The sequence below is a fragment of the Labeo rohita genome, chromosome 9 (assembly GCF_022985175.1).
Source record: "Labeo rohita strain BAU-BD-2019 chromosome 9, IGBB_LRoh.1.0, whole genome shotgun sequence".
NCBI lineage: Eukaryota > Metazoa > Chordata > Actinopteri > Cypriniformes > Cyprinidae > Labeo > Labeo rohita.
Window position 1 is genome coordinate 26,055,890 of NC_066877.1, and position 20,342 is coordinate 26,076,231.

Sequence of the window (20,342 nt, forward strand, 5' to 3'; positions counted from 1 at the left end):
AACAAGGAGTTACTTTTTTTCAGGTAGCCTAACTACTAACGCATTACTTTTTAATTTACAAAAAAAGTTACTTTTTTAAATAAGTAACGCCAGTTATTTTTACCTCAGTTCTCCAGTCCCCATGCTGAGAGAAATCGGGAGTAAGTGCATGCAAACATGATAGTGGTTCTATGTGAACATGCATTTACTCATCTCACTTGCACAAAAACAGATTGAGTATTTCTCAGAATGAATAACAACTGCAAGTGCAAATGTATGCAAACCTGCATTACTAAATGTTCCCATAAAATCCTTTATATATTTAATTCCTTTAGCCTGAGGCTTATCCATTTCACTTTTGATGTGAAAGGTCTTTTACATTATTTACATTTTAGCCAAAAATAGAACTGCTTTATATTAAAAACAAACAAGCAAGCCCATCGCAGATAAGAAAAAGTAACGCAAAAGGAACGTAACGCATTAGTGTATATAAAATGTAACTAAGTAACGCTGTTAATTACTTTTAGGGAGTAACGCAATATTGTAATGCATTACTATTAAAAGTAACTTTCCCCAGCACTGCTAACAGTAGCCTGTAGTTATAGATCTAATTTATACATATTTTTCTGCACACTCTTTCATGATTGTGTTACCAGATATTTAAATAAATCCCAATAATTTAAAGCAAGAACGAACTTAAATTAACATTTATGCCATTTTATGTTTCGCTGTATATCACGTACGCGTGCACGCGCACAGACTCCCAGTGAAACGGTGAAAGTGTCCAACGCGCAAGCGCGAGACTGGTAAACCATGGCGGATTCAGGAAGCGAGGATATAGCGGTGATTGGGAACACAGATCTGACTCCTTCGGAGTCGGAAAACAACTTAAAGAAGACGGTAAAGTCTATAGCCGAATGTTTTGATGCGACATGGTCGATAATGTGTTGTTTTGTTGATGCCCCACGAGCGAACCCGTGATCTGTGCGGGACAGCAGCGTTCAGTGTTTTGCTTTGGCTCATGAATGGCCATGTCAATATTGATAAAATATCACCTGGTTCTGCGAAGACATTACATGAACTACATACATGTCGTTGTTGTTTATTACGGTGTTTATGAATTAAAAGAATAAGGAATAAAGACTGCTTATATAAAGCCACATACGTAGAAAGTTGCTTTACTTTAAGCTGTCAATGATGCCACGTAGTTTGTAAACACCCAGTATCTCATGCAACCATATGACGAACGTCAATCCGCATCTTTGTGTCATATGCAAATGTGTAGATTTTCGATGTATAAACAAAAAGATCTTGTTTACCGCGCCATACTTCGCTGAATTTCTTTATTTGCTGATGCTTGAGACATGGGACAAAGTATGACCAATATCTGTTGTTGGTTTTTTAATATAGCAACATTTACACTGAGAAAGTGGTCGGAAATTGTCAACAATGTTATTAACCCAAATGTGCCATTTAGTTTAGTTTTCCTTTATCAGCGTTAGCTATTGTACACCAAATGTAAAACCACCTGTCAATATGTTTAAAAAAACAGTGTGAAACCGTCTTCTATTCTCCATTTGTTCATTAATTCATTGTCTAGATTTATAATGATATTATTGTCACATTATGTTTGTATCTGTTGGTGTTTACTTGCACTAAGCAATACTATAGGCATGGAAAATATTCAATATTGTGAGAAAATAGACTAAAAACCTGTGAATACCTTACTTTTTGGATAACAATAAAAAGTAGCCAGTCATTGGCTTTTTTTAAAAAATGATTGTCCAAACTTCCTGTTTCAGCAGAAAACATTTCAACACCGGAGAGAAAACTGTTCCCGTCAACACTTTTCATAAGATCTTAAAGGCACAGACACCATTACCTTCCAGTAATATGTGAGGGTGCTTGTAGAAATACCTACAAGTGCATACTCAACTTTTTAAATATCTAAATCTCAAGTGGCCTGAACCGTTTTTTTGCATTGAAAGTATCAAAAGGACACTGTAGTCGGTGGTATTGAATAATGTGATTCTCTGGACCAAACTTTACAGATGGCTGAAAAAGGGACAAATCTTCTGAAGAAGATGGAGATCAGTGTGGCTGAAGCGGAGAAGAGGACTGGGAAAAATGCCGTCAACATGCAGGAGACTTATACAGTGTATCTTATAGAGACGAGGTAAGACACTTTGCTTCCACAGTGCAACAAATCATCATTAAAAGTGAAATGTGTAATTTTCACCAGAATTACATAAGTAATGAATGTTTTCAAATAGTCCCATCTCAAAATCATACATTGGTTGTGCCAATGTTGCTGTGTCGGGTTGAACGAGTATAGTAATAGCTTTGATAGCACTAAAGTGTTTACACTTTTATTTTTGTTTTCTGAGAGTCCACTCATAGATCGATTACAACTTGTCTCTGCATGTTAAACATGAAATAGAAATTCACACTATATTTTAAACATAACTTGATCTTCCATTGAAATGATAGACTTCTTCCTGGTGATGTATGCTGGACTTTTCCTGTCATTTCGTCCACACAAACTTGCTTCCTTTTTACACTTGACTGCAAGTTTGCATTAAGATTTAACTGCATCCAGTCAACAACTGATGAATGTGGAGTTTCTACTGACATAATTTACATGAATACTGTGAGCCAATACTAGACATAAGCATTAACTAAATAGTAGGATAGTCAAATCTAGCCTAAACTATGAAGAAACCATGAAGGGAGAAGACTCTGTTGTGCTTGTTCATTTTTGAGGCTCAGTTTGTAGTAATAAGTGAAGTCCCATGGGAGGCAATCGTAACAATAAAATCACATTTTTTTATATTGGTTACAATACAAACCAAATTAAAGGAGAAGTTAACTTCCAGAACAAAAATGTAAAGATAATTTACTCACCTGGTTGTCATCCAAGTTGTTCATTCTTGTTCTTGTTCATTCTTTTTTTTTTTCCTTCAGTCGTGAAGAATTTATTTATTTATTTTTTATTTTTTTGAGGAAAACGTTTCAGAAAAAAGTTTAATTTTTAAATTAATTTTTTTTTAGAAAATAGCTGATCGTTTTGCTAGATAAGACCCTTCTTCCTCAGCTGGGATCATTTAGAGCCATTTGAAGCTGCATTTAAACTGCATTTTGGAAGTTGTTGGGGCATCATAGAAGTCCATTATATGGAAAGAATTCTGAAATGTTTTCCTGAAAAAAACATAATTTCTTTACGACTGAAGAAAGAAAGACATGAACCTCGGATGACAAGGGGGTGAGTAAATGATCTGTAAATCTTTGTTCTGGAAGTGAACTTCTCCTTCAATGCAAAAAGAAAACTAAATATCAGCCAAGCTACAAGTTCTGTAATCAAACTCTAAATAGTGAAATTGGAGATGCTGTTAAGCGCCCCTTGAGAGGGTATCAGGTGTGCTTCACATTTAATGCAGGCAGCATCTGAAAAGTGATTTATTCCTCTGACAATTTATACTTCTTTTTGGGGATTTCCAATTACATTTCAGTGTCTGTGGCTCATGTCTTATAAGATGACTTTCCTCTGTTGTTTACACTTGATTTTCGTCTAGCACTCTAACTCCTTTTCACTGTAGTTTCTGCTTGATGTTGAAACATGCTCTCTACTGTATGTGCTCTTTTGTTAACCATTGTGGTTGACTACACAGCATCAAAGTCATGAGTCTAAGTTTCACAACTTTTGCTTATTCATTTTAACAAAGCAACAAAATGTGCAAGCATTTTTATATTATAGGGGTAGTTCACCCAAAAATGAAAATTCTGTCATTATTTACTCACCCTCATGTCATGCCAAACCCGTAAGACCTTCACTCATCTTCGGAGCACAAATTAAGATATTTTTGATGAAATCCGAGAGCTTTCTGACCCTGCATAGACAGCAATGCAACTGACACGTTCAAGTCCCAGAAATCAGGACATCGTTAAAATAGTCCATGTGACATCAGTGGTTCAATCACAAAGAAAACAAAAATAATGACTTTATTCTTTTTTATTTCTTTTCCTCTGTCAGTCTTTGATGTGTGTTCACAAGAGACTATTTTAACAATGTCCTTACTATGTTTCTGCGCCTTGAATGTGTCAGTTGCATTGCTGTCTATGCAGGGTCAGCAAGCTCTCGAATTTCATGAAAAACTTATCTTAATTTGTGTTGTGAAGATGAACGAAGGTCTTACGGGTTCAGAACGACACGAGAGTGAGTAATTAATGACAGGATTTTCATTTTTGGGTGAACTTTTAAAGCTTGTGTGGCATTTACCTAAAAGCAAGCTAATAACATAACATTAAAAACCGGTAAATATCAATATCAATATACAAACAATGTCAATAACCTACTTTAGATAAAGCCAGTTTACACATTGACTTTCCAAATGAACTATGCTCATGTTGTACTATATGATGAAACGCAAAACATCAAAGATTCATGGCATAGCTAGACCAGGTCAGAAACTGTGGAAGCAACAGCAGACTGGTAGAGACCGTCAGATTTCCTCTCTTTAAGTCCACTTCGTACTTAAATGTTTACACTAGACCTTTTCTTCCTGTGCCTGGATCTGTCACTTTAACATGTTCTTTCTACACCAAATAAAACAAAACAGAAGAATCCCAGTGACATGCAGCAGAAGTGTCACTTTCACCTCTTGCTCTCACCCCCCCGTCACCCCGCCAAGTTTAGCGCTGGAAAGAGGGACGTGTCGTTCTGGAGAGACTGATGAGTCAGCGCTTCAGGCAGATGTGCTTTGTCTGTGTTTCCAGCAGCGCCAAACACGCACACTGGCCAGAGTGCAGTAACATATTATCACATGATTCAAAAACAATACTTAGTGGTCGAACTCAGAAAATCACTGTATGTAACCAAGACATTTTCACAGCATGTTTTTTGGTAACTGAAAAACCATCCAGAACTAGATTTTTACATTTTCTTAATTAAATAATTATGGTGCTTGTTCATGCAAAAAGTTACCTTTAGTTTTTACATTAAGATTTATGCATTTATCAGGTCCCTCCTTCAGGATTATTCTCCTGATTTATTGTCCTGCAAGGAAAATGACAAGCTCGAGTGCTTGGAAAAGTAATAGCGTACTTCTATTCAAAAAGCTGCATGATTTGAGTCATTTATGTCTGTAGCAGAAACAGTATGTGACAGGTTACACGCTCAGGGTTAAGGGCTTGTTCAAATCTCTAACCTTAATAGTATATAAACAGAAGTAATAGCGATACTTGTGTTAGCATAAAAATTCTTGCCTATATTGAATCATGGAGATAACTAAACAGTGCCGTATTGTTGCTCGTTGCCATAAAAGGAAGGACGTGTTTTTGTAAGGACCATGTGGAAGGCATACTGCACACGCAAATAGTGGGCTTTAGAGAGCAGTTTGGTGCCACTAATCTTGGGGAAAGTTGTACAGAATGCCTCCCAGCCAATCCGCACCTTCCTTGTGCTTTGATTTCATCGTGGATTATTAGCGTGGAACACATTATGTGCTCCCATTTCTTCCCTGGAGTCCTTGGGAAGTTAAGCTCTTATTTCAAAGTCTCCCCCTTTTTTTTCAGCGTTCCTCCCCCATGTATATTTCCTTCTCTGTATCTCTAAATTTTTTTTTTTTGCACATTTTCCATCATTATTCAAGGCTCCAACAAATTTCAATTTGAATTTAAAAAGTGTGATTTCCAGGCCTGGAAAAGTTATGGATTACTTGCAGTTTGAAGTTGTACCAAGCTGTATATAAAAAGAATTAAATTCATAATTAAGAATTAATTATACACTGCCAGTCAAAAGTTATTGAACAGATTGCAAGATTTTGCTTTTTAAAGAAGTCTATCATGCAAAAGCAGTAATATTGTGAAATATTTTTACTGTCTAAAATAGCTGTTTTTTCTATTTGAATATATTTTAAAATGTAGTTTATTCCTGTGATCAAAATAAAATTTTCAGCATCGTTACTCCAGTCTTCAGTGTCACATGATCCTTTAAAAATCATTCTAATATGCTAATTTGCTGTTCAAGAAAAGTTGTTGTTGTTGTTGTTATTTTTATTATTATCATTCATATTTAAAACAGTTGAGTACATTTTTTTTTCAGGATTCTTTAAATAGAAAGATCCAAAGATCTGATTTGAAACAAAAGGCTTTTGTAACATTTTACACTATACCATTCAAAAGCTCGGAGTCAGTATAATTGTAATTAATAACAGTATAACTGTTCTTCTTAACTCTCTATTCATCAAAGAAACCTGAAAAAATTCTACTCGGCTGTTTTCAACATAATAATAATAATAAATGTTTTTTTTGAGCAGCAAATCAGAATATTAGAATGATTTCTGAAGGATCATGTGACACTGAAGACTGGAGTAATGATGCTAAAAATGTAGCATTGAAATCACAGGAATAAATTATATTTTCAAATAAAAAAACAGTTATTTTAATAAGTAAAAATATTTAAAAATTTTACTAAATTGTACTTTAGATCAGTGGTTCTCAATCCTGGTCCTGGGGGCCCCCTGCTCTGCACATTATGCATGTCTCCCTTATTTTACACACCTGACTGAGATCATCAGCTCGTCAGTTCAGTTCATGGATCTCTCTCCTAATGAGCTGATGATCTCAATCAGGTGTGTTAAATAAGGGAGACATGCAAAATGTGCAGAGCAGGGGGCCCCCAGGACCAGGATTGAGAACCACTGCTTTAGATCAAACAAGTGCAGGCTTGGTGATTAGAAAACTTAAAAAGTCTTACTGTTCAAAAACTTTTGACTGGTAGTGTATTTGCTCAAAAATTCAATAAAAATGGTAATATTGTGAAATATAATTACAATTTAAAACTTTTCTATTCTAATCTGTTTTAAAAACTCATTTATTTCTATTATGACAAAGCTAAGTTTCAGCAGCTGTTACTACTATCCTCAGTGTCACATGATCCATCAGATATCACTGCTGATTTGATGCTCCGTGTTGAAAACCGTGATCTTTTCCTAACTGAATTGCAAATTCAACTTGTAATGCAAATGTTTTTATTCTCACTTGATCAGTTTAATACATGCATGTTGAGTAAAAGTATTACATTCTTTAAAAAGAATCTTGCTGAAAAACCCTAGGCCATATGCCTGAAAGAGTCAGTGAAGTACATTGGTCAAAAAGTTGTAGGATGGCTGATTATTGCACAGTAAGCAGGGGCACCGTAATGGGGGGGAAAGACAATTAGAGGGAAGGCCCGATGCGATCGCGTGATTTCTCCCGAGGGGGAAAATTACTACCGATTCCCCTCTGTACTGACCCTGGAGTGATGTTTAATTAATGCAGGAGAGTTCATATACGTGCTCCTTCATTGCAGTGTGATTTAGTGGAGTTCTGCTCCTAAATTAGCAGCACTCATGGCTTTATGCACTGGGAGTTCAGCTAGATTACACAGCGCTGTTAAATCTTTGGCATGTGTTTGAAAAGGCCCTTAAAATGACTACTTTCGTAAACCAGAACCGCAGCTTTAAACCTCATAGGTCTCTGCTGTTTATTTCAGATTAATTCAGTTTAAAAATTAGTTTAAGCCAACCCCACAATTCATGACAGAAGTGTTTTTATTATGCTTCAAGAGATATATCAAAGTTTATACCAAACCTAACCCTAACATTTTATTGAAATGCTATTTAAAATCTTCTTTCTTTGTGGTTCATTTGTTTTTAGGCCAGTGGATGCTCCGTCAGAAGGGACCAATCCTGTCCCAGATTCACTGTGGAGGCGCTACAGCGAGTTTGAGCTGCTTAGAAACTATTTGTTAGTCACCTATCCATTTTTGGTGGTTCCACCGTTGCCTGAAAAACGGGTATGCAAACAAGATGCCTTGGTTAGTGCTGCTTGTAAATGTGATTTGCATTCATGCACAGTAACTTCATGCTTTTTGCAACAGGCTGAATTTGTGTGGCACAAGCTGTCAGCAGATAACATGGACCCTGACTTCGTGGAGAGGCGTAGGGTGGGACTAGAGAACTTCCTACTCCGAGTGGCCTCACACCCAGTGTTGTCCAGTGACAAGATCTTCTATTCGTTCCTCACTGAGGTAGAGAGTTCTCACTAAAGCTGTCTAGACAAAGCATCAAACCAGTTGCATATCTATTTGCATCTTTGTTACTGACCTTTTCTTGTGTTTAAATCTTTTGATATGGAAATTTTAACATTTGTGCCTAATTTGTAATTAACTTAAGTCTTTTTGTAGATTTTTAAATAATTAATTTCTATTTCTGCTCTGCTGTCAGTTGTTTTAAACAAACAAAAATCAAATGTCTAGAAATAGACATAAATTCAATAAATAATTGCATATAATTGCATATACAGTAACCAAAAGTTTTGCTGAAAAAAAAACAAACATTTAATTAGAAACCAATATTTTCATTTTATTTCTATAACATACAGTATCGTTCGAAAGTTTGGGATCTGAAGGTTTTTAAATGTTTTTGTAAAAACAGTAATATTGTCAAATAATATTACAATTTAAAAGAACGATTTTCTATTTGAATATATTTTAAAATGGAATTTATTCCAGTGATGGCAAAGCTAAATTTGCAGCATCATTACTCCAGTCTTCAGTGTTACATGATCCTTTAAAAAATCATTCTGTTTTGTTGATTTCGTGCTCAAGAATTTATTTTTTTATCAATGTTGAAAACAGTTGTACTGCTTAATATTTTTGTGGAAACTGTAACGCATTTACAGTTGAATGCCGAATAAAAAAAAAATCTTACTGATCCTAAATTTTGAATGGTAGTGTAATGCACTACAGTCCAGCAATTCAACTTTTTGTGCAGTTAAATAATTGAACTAAATACATTTGTTAAAATGACACTTTAATGTCACTTTTCCCAGAAAAAAATTATGATTTCATGCTGATAATGCCGTTTGTCAGTGTCAGAAATTGCATCCTTTCTCTGCCCCACAGGAAAATGGTTGGAAGGAAACCGTGTTTGAGACAGGATTTCAGGCGAAGGTATATCAACACTTTCCAGTTCATTGGGTTCTTTCTCTTTTTAAACCTCTTCTCACGACTCTGTTATTTATTTATTGCTTCTCACCATTGGTCAGTTTTCATATGTTGATATGAAGTTGACTAATTATATGTTGATTTTAGCTAAAAATTGTGTGAAGTAACTGAATTGCTACCGCAGTGAGAAATCTGTTATCAGTACGCTGTAGTTTATGTAAACAGGCACAGGAAGTCTGTGGGATCGTTCCGGATCAAACCCGAAAGAGCAGCAGTGTTTTATGTTAGTGTATATTATTGCCATATTGCAGTGTTATCTGATCTCAGTCATTTGAAAAGATTGTTGTAAGGAGTGGCTGTGATCCTGTTTTACACCATCTGAAAAAAACTAAACCCAAACATGAATCTGTTTGTCAACATTTGGTCCTTCTAACAGGCCGATTCAAGATTAAAGGCTTTGAATGCCACGTTCAGAGTGAAGAATCCAGACAAGTAAGACATTTTTGCATACTGTTTTATGCAGTGTCATGAAATGCATTAAGATACAGCTATGCTGTTTGTTAACACTGAAACTAACCTTGACCTATGTGTGTGTTTCACAGGCGATTTGCAGAAATGAAACACTATGGTGATGAACTGCAGTCTGTTATTTCACAGCTGCTGAGAGTTCGGGCGGTGAGTGTAAACAAAATCAAGACAGCTGAATTTCTCAGGAAAAATTTCTTTCACTCTAACAAATGGCTAATTTAAGTACTGTATTAGGTGTTACTGGGATAAAAATAGTAAGAAAAGTGAATACTGTGTTGTTACCTGTATGATCCACAGCTGTTTTTTTGTTTAGCGATAGTTGTTCATGAGTCCCTTGTTTGCCCTGAACAGTTAAACTGCCTGCTCTTTTTTAGAAAAACCTTTCAGGTCCCACAAATTATTTGTTTTTTCAGCATTTTTGTGTGTTTGAACCTTTTCCAACAATGACTGTATGATTTTGAGATCCATCTTTTCACACTGAGGACAACTGAGAGACTTTTTGAATTTGAAGATCAGGGTAAATTTAACTTATTTTGTCTACTGGTAAACCTGTAAGTATCTTCTGTAGTTTCTGAAGGGCAGTACTAAATGGAGAAAAATAAGAAAAATGTACACATCTTCATTCTGTTCAAAAGTTTTTTTGAACAGAATGAAGACTCGTAATACATTGTTTTTCCTTCTGAAGCATCAGTGAGCATTTGAACTATCTGTAATGGTTGCATTTGAGTCCCTCAGTTGTCCTCAGTGTGAAAATATGGATCTCAAAATCATACAGGCATTGTTGGAAAGGGTTCAAAATACACAAAAATGCTGAAAAACCAAAGAATTTGTGGGACCTGAAGGATTTTTCTGAGGAAAAGCAGGCAGTTTAACTGTTCCGGAGAAACAAGGGACTCATGAACAAATTTCACTAAACATAAAAAAAAAACACAGCTGTGGATCATTCAGGTAACAACACAGTATTAACAATCAAGCGTATGTAAACATTTGAACAGGGTCGTTTCTATAAATTCAACTATTATTTTCTCTTGTGGACTATATGTAAACATCTTTTATGTGAAATATTTTTGTTCAGGTCAGTACTAAATAAAAAATAACATGCATTTTGTATAATCCCTCTTATTTTGGTAAAATAATTAACATTTTGCAGATTCTGCAAGGTGCATGTAAACTTTTGACCTCAACTGTATGTTTCTTAAAGTCATATATCTAATTATTTACTAACAGAGTTAAACTCTTCTTTTAGAGAGCAGCTGATCGCCTGTATGGAGTCTACAAAGTGCATGGAAATTATGGAAGAGTCTTTAGGTACTGTTTTTTTGAAGGGATAGTTCACTTAGATATGAATAATTTACTTATGTCATGTCAAAATGGATATAGCTTACTTTTTTTTTGGAAAACAAAAGTAATATTTTTCAGATTGTCCAGGCTCCTCTTCTCCGTATAATGACCATGTTTATATGCATATCATTGTCTTATTATGGTCCATGTTTTGGTAGACTTTATTCCTGAAAAAAGATGTTTACATGCTTGACAGGTACTGAAATAATCCCTTTCATTGTTCACTAAGGTCAGTAAAATTATTAATTGGCAAGGATGCATTAAATTTATCAGAAGTGACAGTAAAAACTTTTACATTGTTATAAAAAAATATATTGTTCAATAAAACATTCTATTTACCACAGAATCCTGAAAAAAAAAAATGTATCACAGATTCCAAAAAAAATAAAAAGCACAACTGTTTTCAATAAAGTTAATAGGAAGTAAGTATCTTGAGCTCTGAATCAGCAAATTGGAATGATTTCTGATTAATCATATTGCACTGAAGAATGACGAAAATTCATGAGAATGAAAATTCAGCTTTGTCATCACAGGAATAAATTACATTTTAAAATATATTAGCACAGTAAACAGTTCTTTTACGTTGTAATAATATTTCACAATGTTACTGTTTTTATTATACTTTTACTTAGATAAATGCAGCCTTGGTAAGCATGAGATATTGCTTAAAAAAAAATTACTAAATTTGTAATTTTGTCATATTGAATCCCCCTTAATTTGACCCGATTAATCAGAATTTTTATGTGCATATAAATGTGGTCAGCATAAAGCAACGTAAAAGCCTATATACAACCTGTACATTATATTTCTTGTCTTCTGAAACTCTACAGTCGTTGTGTGTGATGAATAGACTAGATCCTCCAGATTTTTTCTCACAGTACAATCAGTACACAGTTTAATCACAATTAAATGCCCTCATTTTGATGGAGCCAGACATGTTTTATAACGTGCTCTGTAAACTGTTTTTGTGAGAAGCATTTTTGGGGTAAATCTTTTGGGCTGTGATTGTGTAGCTGCGGTCAGCTGCAGTTGTTCAATGTGAGTCTTTGTTTGTTTTGGACAGCGAGTGGAGCGCCATTGAGAAAGAGATGGGAGATGGGCTGCAGAGCGCCGGCCATCACATGGACGCGTGAGTTCACAACATAGCCGCTTTATGAGCCATTCTAATGTACTTTTATAGGATTAGTGCAAGATTTCATTGCAGCTGGTTTTGATTGTATTTCTTTTACCTGGGACGATCCTCTTACCCTCTGAGAGCTCATTGAGGGACCTGAAATATGAAGGTGCTGTATGATACACCCCATGACTCTACATGTGTGTGCTTCTAGTACTGAGCTGTAAAACACATTTGCCAGATTGATCTGAATCCTCTCAGATTTCCATTCACGGCCCCCCCGTAACAAGTAGCCACTACGATGAGCCCGTGGGAGGCTCAGGTTTCAATTTGGCTGGCAGACCGTGCCGCGAATCTCCAGGAGACATGGCCAAAACGTTTAGTGGTCATTTTTTTTCAACATTATGTTGATGATGATGATGTTGTGTGAGCGATGCTTTTGCGGTAGTGTCCTTAGTGGGTCTTTATCCAGGCCCTTTCATTTCTATACTGGTTTTGTATTGCTCTCTGTTCTGATGGATTCCAGATTGCTGTACTTGGCAGAAAGGTCAAAGGTCAGAGCCCAGTGCGCTGCCTGTCTGTCTCAGCACTGAAAGAAACAACCTGTCCATCATCAGCTTCCATTTGGCAGCTGTCAGACTGTTTTATGGATCATGTTGCTCACCTATTCCCAAAATTCCTCAAAATACCCCAAACACGCTCTGCGGCGGGTTTGGCTTTAGTTCCACAGGCTCTACGACTGATTTAGAGAGGATAACATATGTAGTTTCACCAGAAAGCCAGTTTGTGAAATTATGGGTGGGTGGTATGACCGAAATATTCATGATATCATCAAACTATTTAAAATATCATGGTCACAATATGTATAAAAAGATGTAGTTATTGGAAAGTTAACAAAAAGTGATTTATGTGTTTAAAAATGTGGTAATGCCTATTTTTGGGTAATTCAGTGAGTTAAATAAAGTACTTCATCTCATAAAGTACTTCACTGAAAAGTTCAAAATGATAAGATTAGGTCCCACTTTATATCAGGTGGTTTTAACTACTATGTAGTTAAATTTAAATTAATAATTTGATTCAATGCATTTGTTGTGTACATACGTTTTTACATTGTACTTGTATTTAAAAGAAAAAATACCTGCATTTAATTACATCTGTAATTAATTTCTATAATTTAATTTATATATACATTGTTGACCCATTCTTTACACCTTAACCCTACCCATATCACCAAACCTGTCTTAAACCTTACCCATATCCCACCTCAATAGTAGCAAGTGTTTTCCAGTACAGTATGAATACGATACTTATTTTTTGATGTAAGTACATAGTAGATAAGGCCACCTAACATAAAGTGTTCATGGAAATAAATTACATTTTTAAATATATTAGAATAGGAAAAAGGTTATTTGAAATTGTAATAATATTTCACAATGTTAAAATTTTTCCCAAATAAATGCAGCCTTGGTGAGACAAGGAGACTTGTCAAAAACATTTTAAAAAACTCTTACTGTTTCCAAATTTTTTAAAAATATTGTATAACGGCTATATTATAACAGCTTTAAACATAACCAATTCATTTATGAATGTTTAGGTCAGAATCATCCGTTTTATAATATTAGTTGTTTTAAGTCTTATGTTTTTAACTCAGTGTTAGTATCTTTGTCATAAATATTTTTTTTTCAATTTTGTACAAAATAAAAGCATTTAAAAGCAAACTTCCTGATTAAACATTAAAGCACATTAGTCTGCAAATTTGTATATATTTTATTTTAAATCTCATATTGTGAAAAATTATTCATAAAAATGTTTTTTTTTCACTCAAAAAACGAGGTACCTACTCTCAGAAAAAAGAGGCCTACGATTAATCAGATGCAAATAGAAACACAAAACCAGCCCTAAATGAAAGAAAACAAGTTGACAAAAAGATTGAATCCAATATTTGGGGATAATATAACATAATGAGAGATTTATAAGCAATTGTTTGGTGTCCGGTCATTTTTGACCAGGAACACCACAAGTGTGACAGGAATCCGAACACAACCAGATGGTTAAAATCAAGTTTTTTCTCATTTTGATGTCCACTGTATGTCAACTAGCCTTTGATCGGCACTTTTGTGTTTTATAGGTATGCTGCTTCTGTAGACGATATTCTAGAGGAAGAGGAGCATTACGCTGATCAGCTGAAGGAGTATCTTTTCTACGCAGATGCGTTAAGGTACAATATTCATTGCCTCATCTTTTTTGCTATCAAGTGATAGTATACTCAAAATGAAAATAAAAATCATTTATTTCCCTGAACTACTATAAATGTGACCTGAAGCATACTTAACACAAGCTGTTATAACAGTGCGGTTGATTAGAAATGTACATGGGCCCTGTTCTCACTGAACTCTTGGGAACTGATAGCCCTCATTGGCTGATTAAATTACAAGCTACTTTCAGTACACTGTGAACACAAACCTCCATCAGTTCCCAGTTTTCTTAAAAGTGATCACACTGCAGGGCATCTAGGCTTTCAGTTCAACAATTTCCATAAGAAACAATAAGATGATCTGCTTTTATGGTTGATTTTGCATATTTTGTGGTTTATGTGCGTATTCACAGGGCAGTGTGTAGGAAGCATGAACTGACACAGTATGAACTCGAGATGGCCGTCCAGGATCTGACCTCTAAGAAACAGCAGCGGGAGGAACTCGCCACAGGGGTCAGTGTCCATTCAACCGCATGACACAACTCCGAGACTGGAGAACTCCACATCACCCCTCTTATGTCTGGAATGGGGGACTTTCCAGGAAGATTTATTTAAGCCAGGGTCCATGTCATATCACAAGAATGAGTGAAAAATAGGAAATCTATTTTTTTGTTTTATTTTGTTTTTCAGCATATTTGATTTAAAAAATATTATTTTTAATATAGTTGGATATAATGCAGTGTTTACTTTTGTCCCACAGCCCTCAATCAAGTTTAAGTTTTGGCCCTTCATAGTAAAAATGTGGGCATTTGCATGCTAGTGAATGTTTTATGCAGTTAAAATTGTGCTTGCATGAATAGAGCCTATAGAGAATTACCTCACTGGCACATTTAACATGTAAACATTTGAGCAGCACAAAATGCCAGCAACATACAAAAGTCATTCTGACCCGACTGGCTGATATGAATAATTACTTGGCCCACAAAAAAATGGGAGTAAAAACGTCCATATTTCAGCTTTCTACAAATAAACATGGGAGGAAGAGTGTCTCTTGTTCCAGGCAGTGGATTTCATTGACTTCTTAATATTTTTTTTTTTTTCCTGTGTAGACAATACGGACCTTCTCTCTGAAGGGAATGACCAGTAAACTGTTTGGACAAGAGACCCCAGAGCAGAGAGAAGCCAAGCTGAAAATGCTGGAGACACAGATTGAAGAAGGAGAGGAACTAGTCAAAGAAAGAAACGCAGAATGCGAGTAAGCAGTGTGCTATTCCCACACGACTAAATTTATGTACTGCTGATGACGAAAAGCAATAAATGTTGTGAGAAAATTGTACTTAATTAGGTGGTTTATGAGCTGACAAGCTTGCACCACAAAACTGCATTGCCTTCTTATTCTCTGAGGCAGTACAGAAGTTATGAAATGTACAGATATGCTCAAAATAAGCATTTTTTGATCATATTGAGAAACTCATCTAATATGAGTTGAACCCAAAAACAGGCTAATTATTCAGGGCTTTGTTAAAAATGTGTACATTTGGGGATTTAGCTATTCATGTCAAGTAATTATTTAACACCGAGAATCTTTGGGTTTTTTTTGTAGTGAGTTTGTGAAAAGTGCATGGGTGGATGTTGAGAGGTTCAAAGAGCAGAAAGACCACGATCTCAGAGAGGCTCTCATCAGCTATGCCATCATGCAGATCAGCATGTGCAAAAAGGTGAGTACCATCAAAGCAAGCAAAAAAAGTACCTTTGTTATTGAAAAACAAGCAAAACACCAGTCTCTATATCAGGGATAGGCAACGCCGGTCCTGGAGTGCTGATGTCCTGCAGAGTTTAGCTCCAACCCTAATCAAACACACCTGAAAAAGCTAATTAAGGTCTTCAGGATTACTAGAGCTACAGGCAGGTGCGGTTTTTTTTATCAGGGTTGGAGCTGAACTCTGCAGGACATCAGCACTCCAGGGCCAAGGGAGAAGTGGTATACTGGCATTAAAAATATTGCTGTCAATTTATTTTAAAAAATTAAAGAATTAATTGCACATTAATTCTGAAATTAATCGCAATTAATTGTGATTAATCGCGATTAATCCCTCCTAACATTAAAGTTTTTAAATATAATTTTATATTGCAATAATTTCACATTCAATCTTTGAATTAATGTAGAAACATAAAGGTGCATTTTTAATATTTAATATTAATATTTTGTAATGACTGAAGGTGAGTATCACTGATACCAATATTACTGATGTTTCTAGGAAATTATCCTTTTTTTAACTATTCAAATTATTAAAGGAGAAGGTCACTTCCAGAACAATAATTTATAGATAATTTACTCACCCCCCTGTCAAGATGTCCATGTCTTTCTTCAGTCAAAGATATTATGTTTTTTGAGGAAAATATTTCAGGATTTCTCTCCATATAGTGGACTTCTGTGGTGACCGTGAGTTTGAACTTCCAAAATGCAGTTTAAATGCAGCTTCAAAGGGCTCCAAACGATCCTAGCTGAGGAAGAAGGGTCTTATCTAGCAAAACAATTGGTTATTTTCTAAAAAAATGTATATACTTTTTACCTTAAATGCTTGTCTTGTCTAGCTTTGCGTGTACTCTGTGTATTCCGGTTCACGACAGTTAGGGTATGTCGAAAAAGTTCCATCTCATTTTCTTCTCCACCTTCAAAATCGTCCTGCATCACTGTTTTACCTTTTTTTGTAAGGGCCATCTGATTTTCTTTGCACGTTCCTTTTGTAAACACTAGGTCGGTACCTCTGCAGCGATGTAGGGCGATTTTAAAGTTGAAGGGGAAAATGAGATGGGAGTTTTTCAACATACCCTAACTGTCTTGAACCGGAATACACAAGACAAGCATTTGAGGTTAAAAAGTATATAAGTATATAATTTTTTTGAAAATAACTGATCGTTTCGCTAGATAAGACATTTCTTCCTCGGCTGGGATCGTGTAGAGCCCTTTAAAGCTGCATTTAAACTGCATTTTGAAAGTTCAAACTCGCGGGCACCGTCGAAGTTCACTATATGGAGAGAAATCCCGAAATGTATTCCTCATTACGACTGAAGAAAGAAAGACATGATCATCTTGACAAGGGGGTGAGTAAATTTTTGTTCTGGAAGTGAACTTCTCCTTTAACTATAGCCATTCAACATTACAGTATAATTGAGAGCTATCAATTTTAACATTTATTAAACTTTAAAAAATAATATCTTTTAATTTAAGGGAACTTAAAACAATTTTCGCATAAACCAATTATTTAGCAGTGCCCTTCAGCAAGTAGGAAATATACAGAAACTGAATAAAGTTATCAAACACTAAATGCTAAATTAAATATAGATGAATCCTTAAAGCTACAAAAGCTTTAAGGATTGATTTCCTGTTTTTTTTCTTTTGTTCTTTGATTAACAGACATCACAGAAGCTGGGTTATTAGCTTATTTGGCTGCTATAACTTTAAGAGATGCCGCTGCTGAAGGTGACGCGGATCTGACACGCATCCTAGTAGTTTCATTCACGCTTTAATATGAAATGACACAGGCTACAGCATGCACTGCCATATTTGCAATTTAACGTACGTGCAATTGAAGAGCATACGAGCACAGTATAACGGCTGACAGGACAGGTAAATTAGTTTTTACTGACAAATGGCCTGATACTGACATATCTGACCGCAGTTCACTGTTGTTCTACTGAGGCTAATTTGACTATGGCCTGTTGCTGAATTGAAGTTGGAGTGCGCTTCTGAAAAGTCTCCCATTTGATGAGACGTTCTGTGACTAAAACACACTCATAGTCAAGAAAAAAAGAGACTGAAGCAGCAGTTGTGAGTGGGGTGGCCAAACCTAGCCTTACGTTAAAATATTAATGCTGTTAAACTGGAAAAATGAATCGCCAACTTTGACAGCACTAACTAAAAAATAATCATGTTTTGTTTTTAGGGAATTCAGGTGTGGAACAATGCTAAAGAGTGCTTCAGTAAGATGTGAGGGTTCCAGACAAGACAACCAGAACACCAGGAGGCCTTGGAGATGTCAATCCAGAAAAGCACACACTCCTAGAAACTGACCTTGGGGACTAAAGTCTTCCTCTCAATCCCATACATTTGTCAGCCTCTTGCACCAGATGCTCTGGTGTAAAAAGGTATCAAATAATAATAACATACACTAGTTTCAGAATCCAAATAACGAATGATCGGGGTGCTGTTTTATTTATTTCCATGTTCACCAGCCAGATTTTCGACCTGGTTACTTTTGTGACTGCACTATTTTGACCTACACAAGAGTTTGTGAAAGTAACATACCATTCGTAACACTTCAGACAGAAATGGACAATGACTTAACACTTCAAACAAAAAAAAAATGACTTAATTAGTATTGACTGATCTTGAGCTATGGAATCAGTTCTTTATAATTTGTTAGACTTTTTCTTCATGCTTTTTGATGCCAAAATCATTCCTTTTTTTCTACTTTCTATTAACTTTTCACTGCTTTAGTTCAGCATAAAATACAAAAGCACATATTAAAATTGTCAAGGCAAAATAAGAGGGTGGGTTTTGGAGAGGGGAAAATTTCAGCAGTTCCATTTTTATCATACCCCACACCCCTCCTCATAATGGTGGTCTCGCACATCTGGAACGTGTCCAGTTTCTGTGGAACATGCAAAGTGATCTTTATCACCTGGCGCAGAGGACACCAAAAGTCAGATTTCCTACGAAAGTAAAGTAACTTACTTGCATGCAAACTAAATTTACCCAGACGCCCATACGGCAAACAAAGTGGCATAAGTTCATCATAATATGCTGTTCTGTCACTCTTCTGCACATTCAGCCATAAAAACATAAGCTGTTTATAACCACTGACACCCTCCCTTTATATGGTCCAGTTCATCTGAGAAATATTAATATGCTGTTTATGCCTTATTCAAGACTTAACTCTGCATATTTTCTTTGTTGCCGTAGCTTTCACTATGAATGCCATATTTGTCATCTGTTATGATAAGTGGGTGGGTCAGTGTTTTGATATAAATCTGGCTGAAGGGATACGAAGGTCACAGGAAAGGCAGGATATAATAATTTCCTCATTTTAGAACTGCATGTGTAACTCAGCCTGACCTCTGGTCATTCGGTTAATTTTTTTGGTTGAGAGGGGCAGAGATAACCATTTTGTATATATTCTGTTAAAATCATTGTTGTGTAACACTAATGGTAATTAAAATAATAAAAAAATTCCATTATCATTTGCCTTGTGTTTTCTTATGTTGTGAGGGACACACAGTTTTACAGTTTTGTCTACTACTGTCGTGTTCATCTTTTCATTTTGAGTTTATTTCAATTAATATGAAATTGCTGAGTTTGAGGCATAATGAAAATACACTGTATACAGTAAAATAATGCTAATGTACATCAGGGAATTATATATAATCTGTCAAACTAAAAATGTCTTAAAAAGGCGAACTCCACTTCCAGAACAATAATTTACAAACCCATGTCTTTCATTAATAATGTAATAAAGTAAAAGTAGTAATGCACTCTTGACCAGTACACAGCTCTTATTAAAGGATGTATTCTTTTTCAGTGTTAAAATACTTTCTCACCACAGTTTAATGTACACATTAAAGGAGAAGTCCACTTCCAAAACAAAGATTCACATATAATGTACTCACCCCCTTGTCATCCAAGATGTTCATGTCTTTCTTTCTTCAGTCGTAAGGAAATTGTTTTTTGAGGAAAACATTTCTGCACTTTTCTCCATATAATGGACTGGTATGGTGCCCCGATTTTAAACTTTCAAAATGCAGTTTAAATGTGGCTTCAAACGATCCCAAATGCGGCTGTAAATGATCTCAGCCGAGAAGGAAGGGTCTTATCTAGCTTAACGATCGGTTATTTTAATAAAAATAATACAATTTATATACTTTTTAATGTCAAACGCTCGTATTGTCTCTCTCTGCTTAGACTGTTTTTGTTCCGGCTTGTGACAGTTAGGGTATGTCGAAAAACATCTCATGTTTTCCCTTAACTTCAAAATTGTCCTATATCACTGTTTTACCTTTTTTGTTAAGGGTGTTTGATCTTCTGTGCATGTTCACATTGCAAAGACTGGGCTGGAACTTCTGCAGCGATTTAGGATGATTTTTTAAATAATTTTTGAAGTTGAGGGAGAAAATACGATTGTATTTTTACGACTTACCCT

The 20,342-nt window shown here is 35.4% G+C and overlaps 1 protein-coding gene across 1 annotated transcript; it reads left to right on the forward strand.

Moving 5' to 3' along the window:
- Positions 1–735: 735 nt before the first annotated feature.
- Positions 736–19,386, forward strand: snx4 (sorting nexin 4). Its single transcript, XM_051119399.1, has 14 exons — positions 736–879; positions 2,031–2,155; positions 7,675–7,813; positions 7,898–8,047; positions 8,924–8,971; positions 9,402–9,457; positions 9,568–9,640; positions 10,740–10,801; positions 11,898–11,963; positions 14,077–14,166; positions 14,556–14,655; positions 15,252–15,397; positions 15,746–15,860; positions 18,090–19,386. Exons 1-14 carry the CDS (start codon positions 793–795, stop codon positions 18,135–18,137), a joined length of 1,305 nt encoding a protein of 434 aa, XP_050975356.1. The 5' UTR covers positions 736–792; the 3' UTR covers positions 18,138–19,386.
- Positions 19,387–20,342: the final 956 nt, after the last annotated feature.

Bases quoted from the DNA above. Each gene is read 5' to 3' on its own strand.
- snx4 (XM_051119399.1), top strand. From the start codon at position 793: ATGGCGGATTCAGGAAGCGAGGATATAGCGGTGATTGGGAACACAGAT. The intron at 14,167-14,555 runs GTACAATATTCA...GCGTATTCACAG, and splicing joins TTCTACGCAGATGCGTTAAG to GGCAGTGTGTAGGAAGCATG. The intron at 15,398-15,745 runs GTAAGCAGTGTG...TTTTTTTTGTAG, and splicing joins GAAAGAAACGCAGAATGCGA to TGAGTTTGTGAAAAGTGCAT.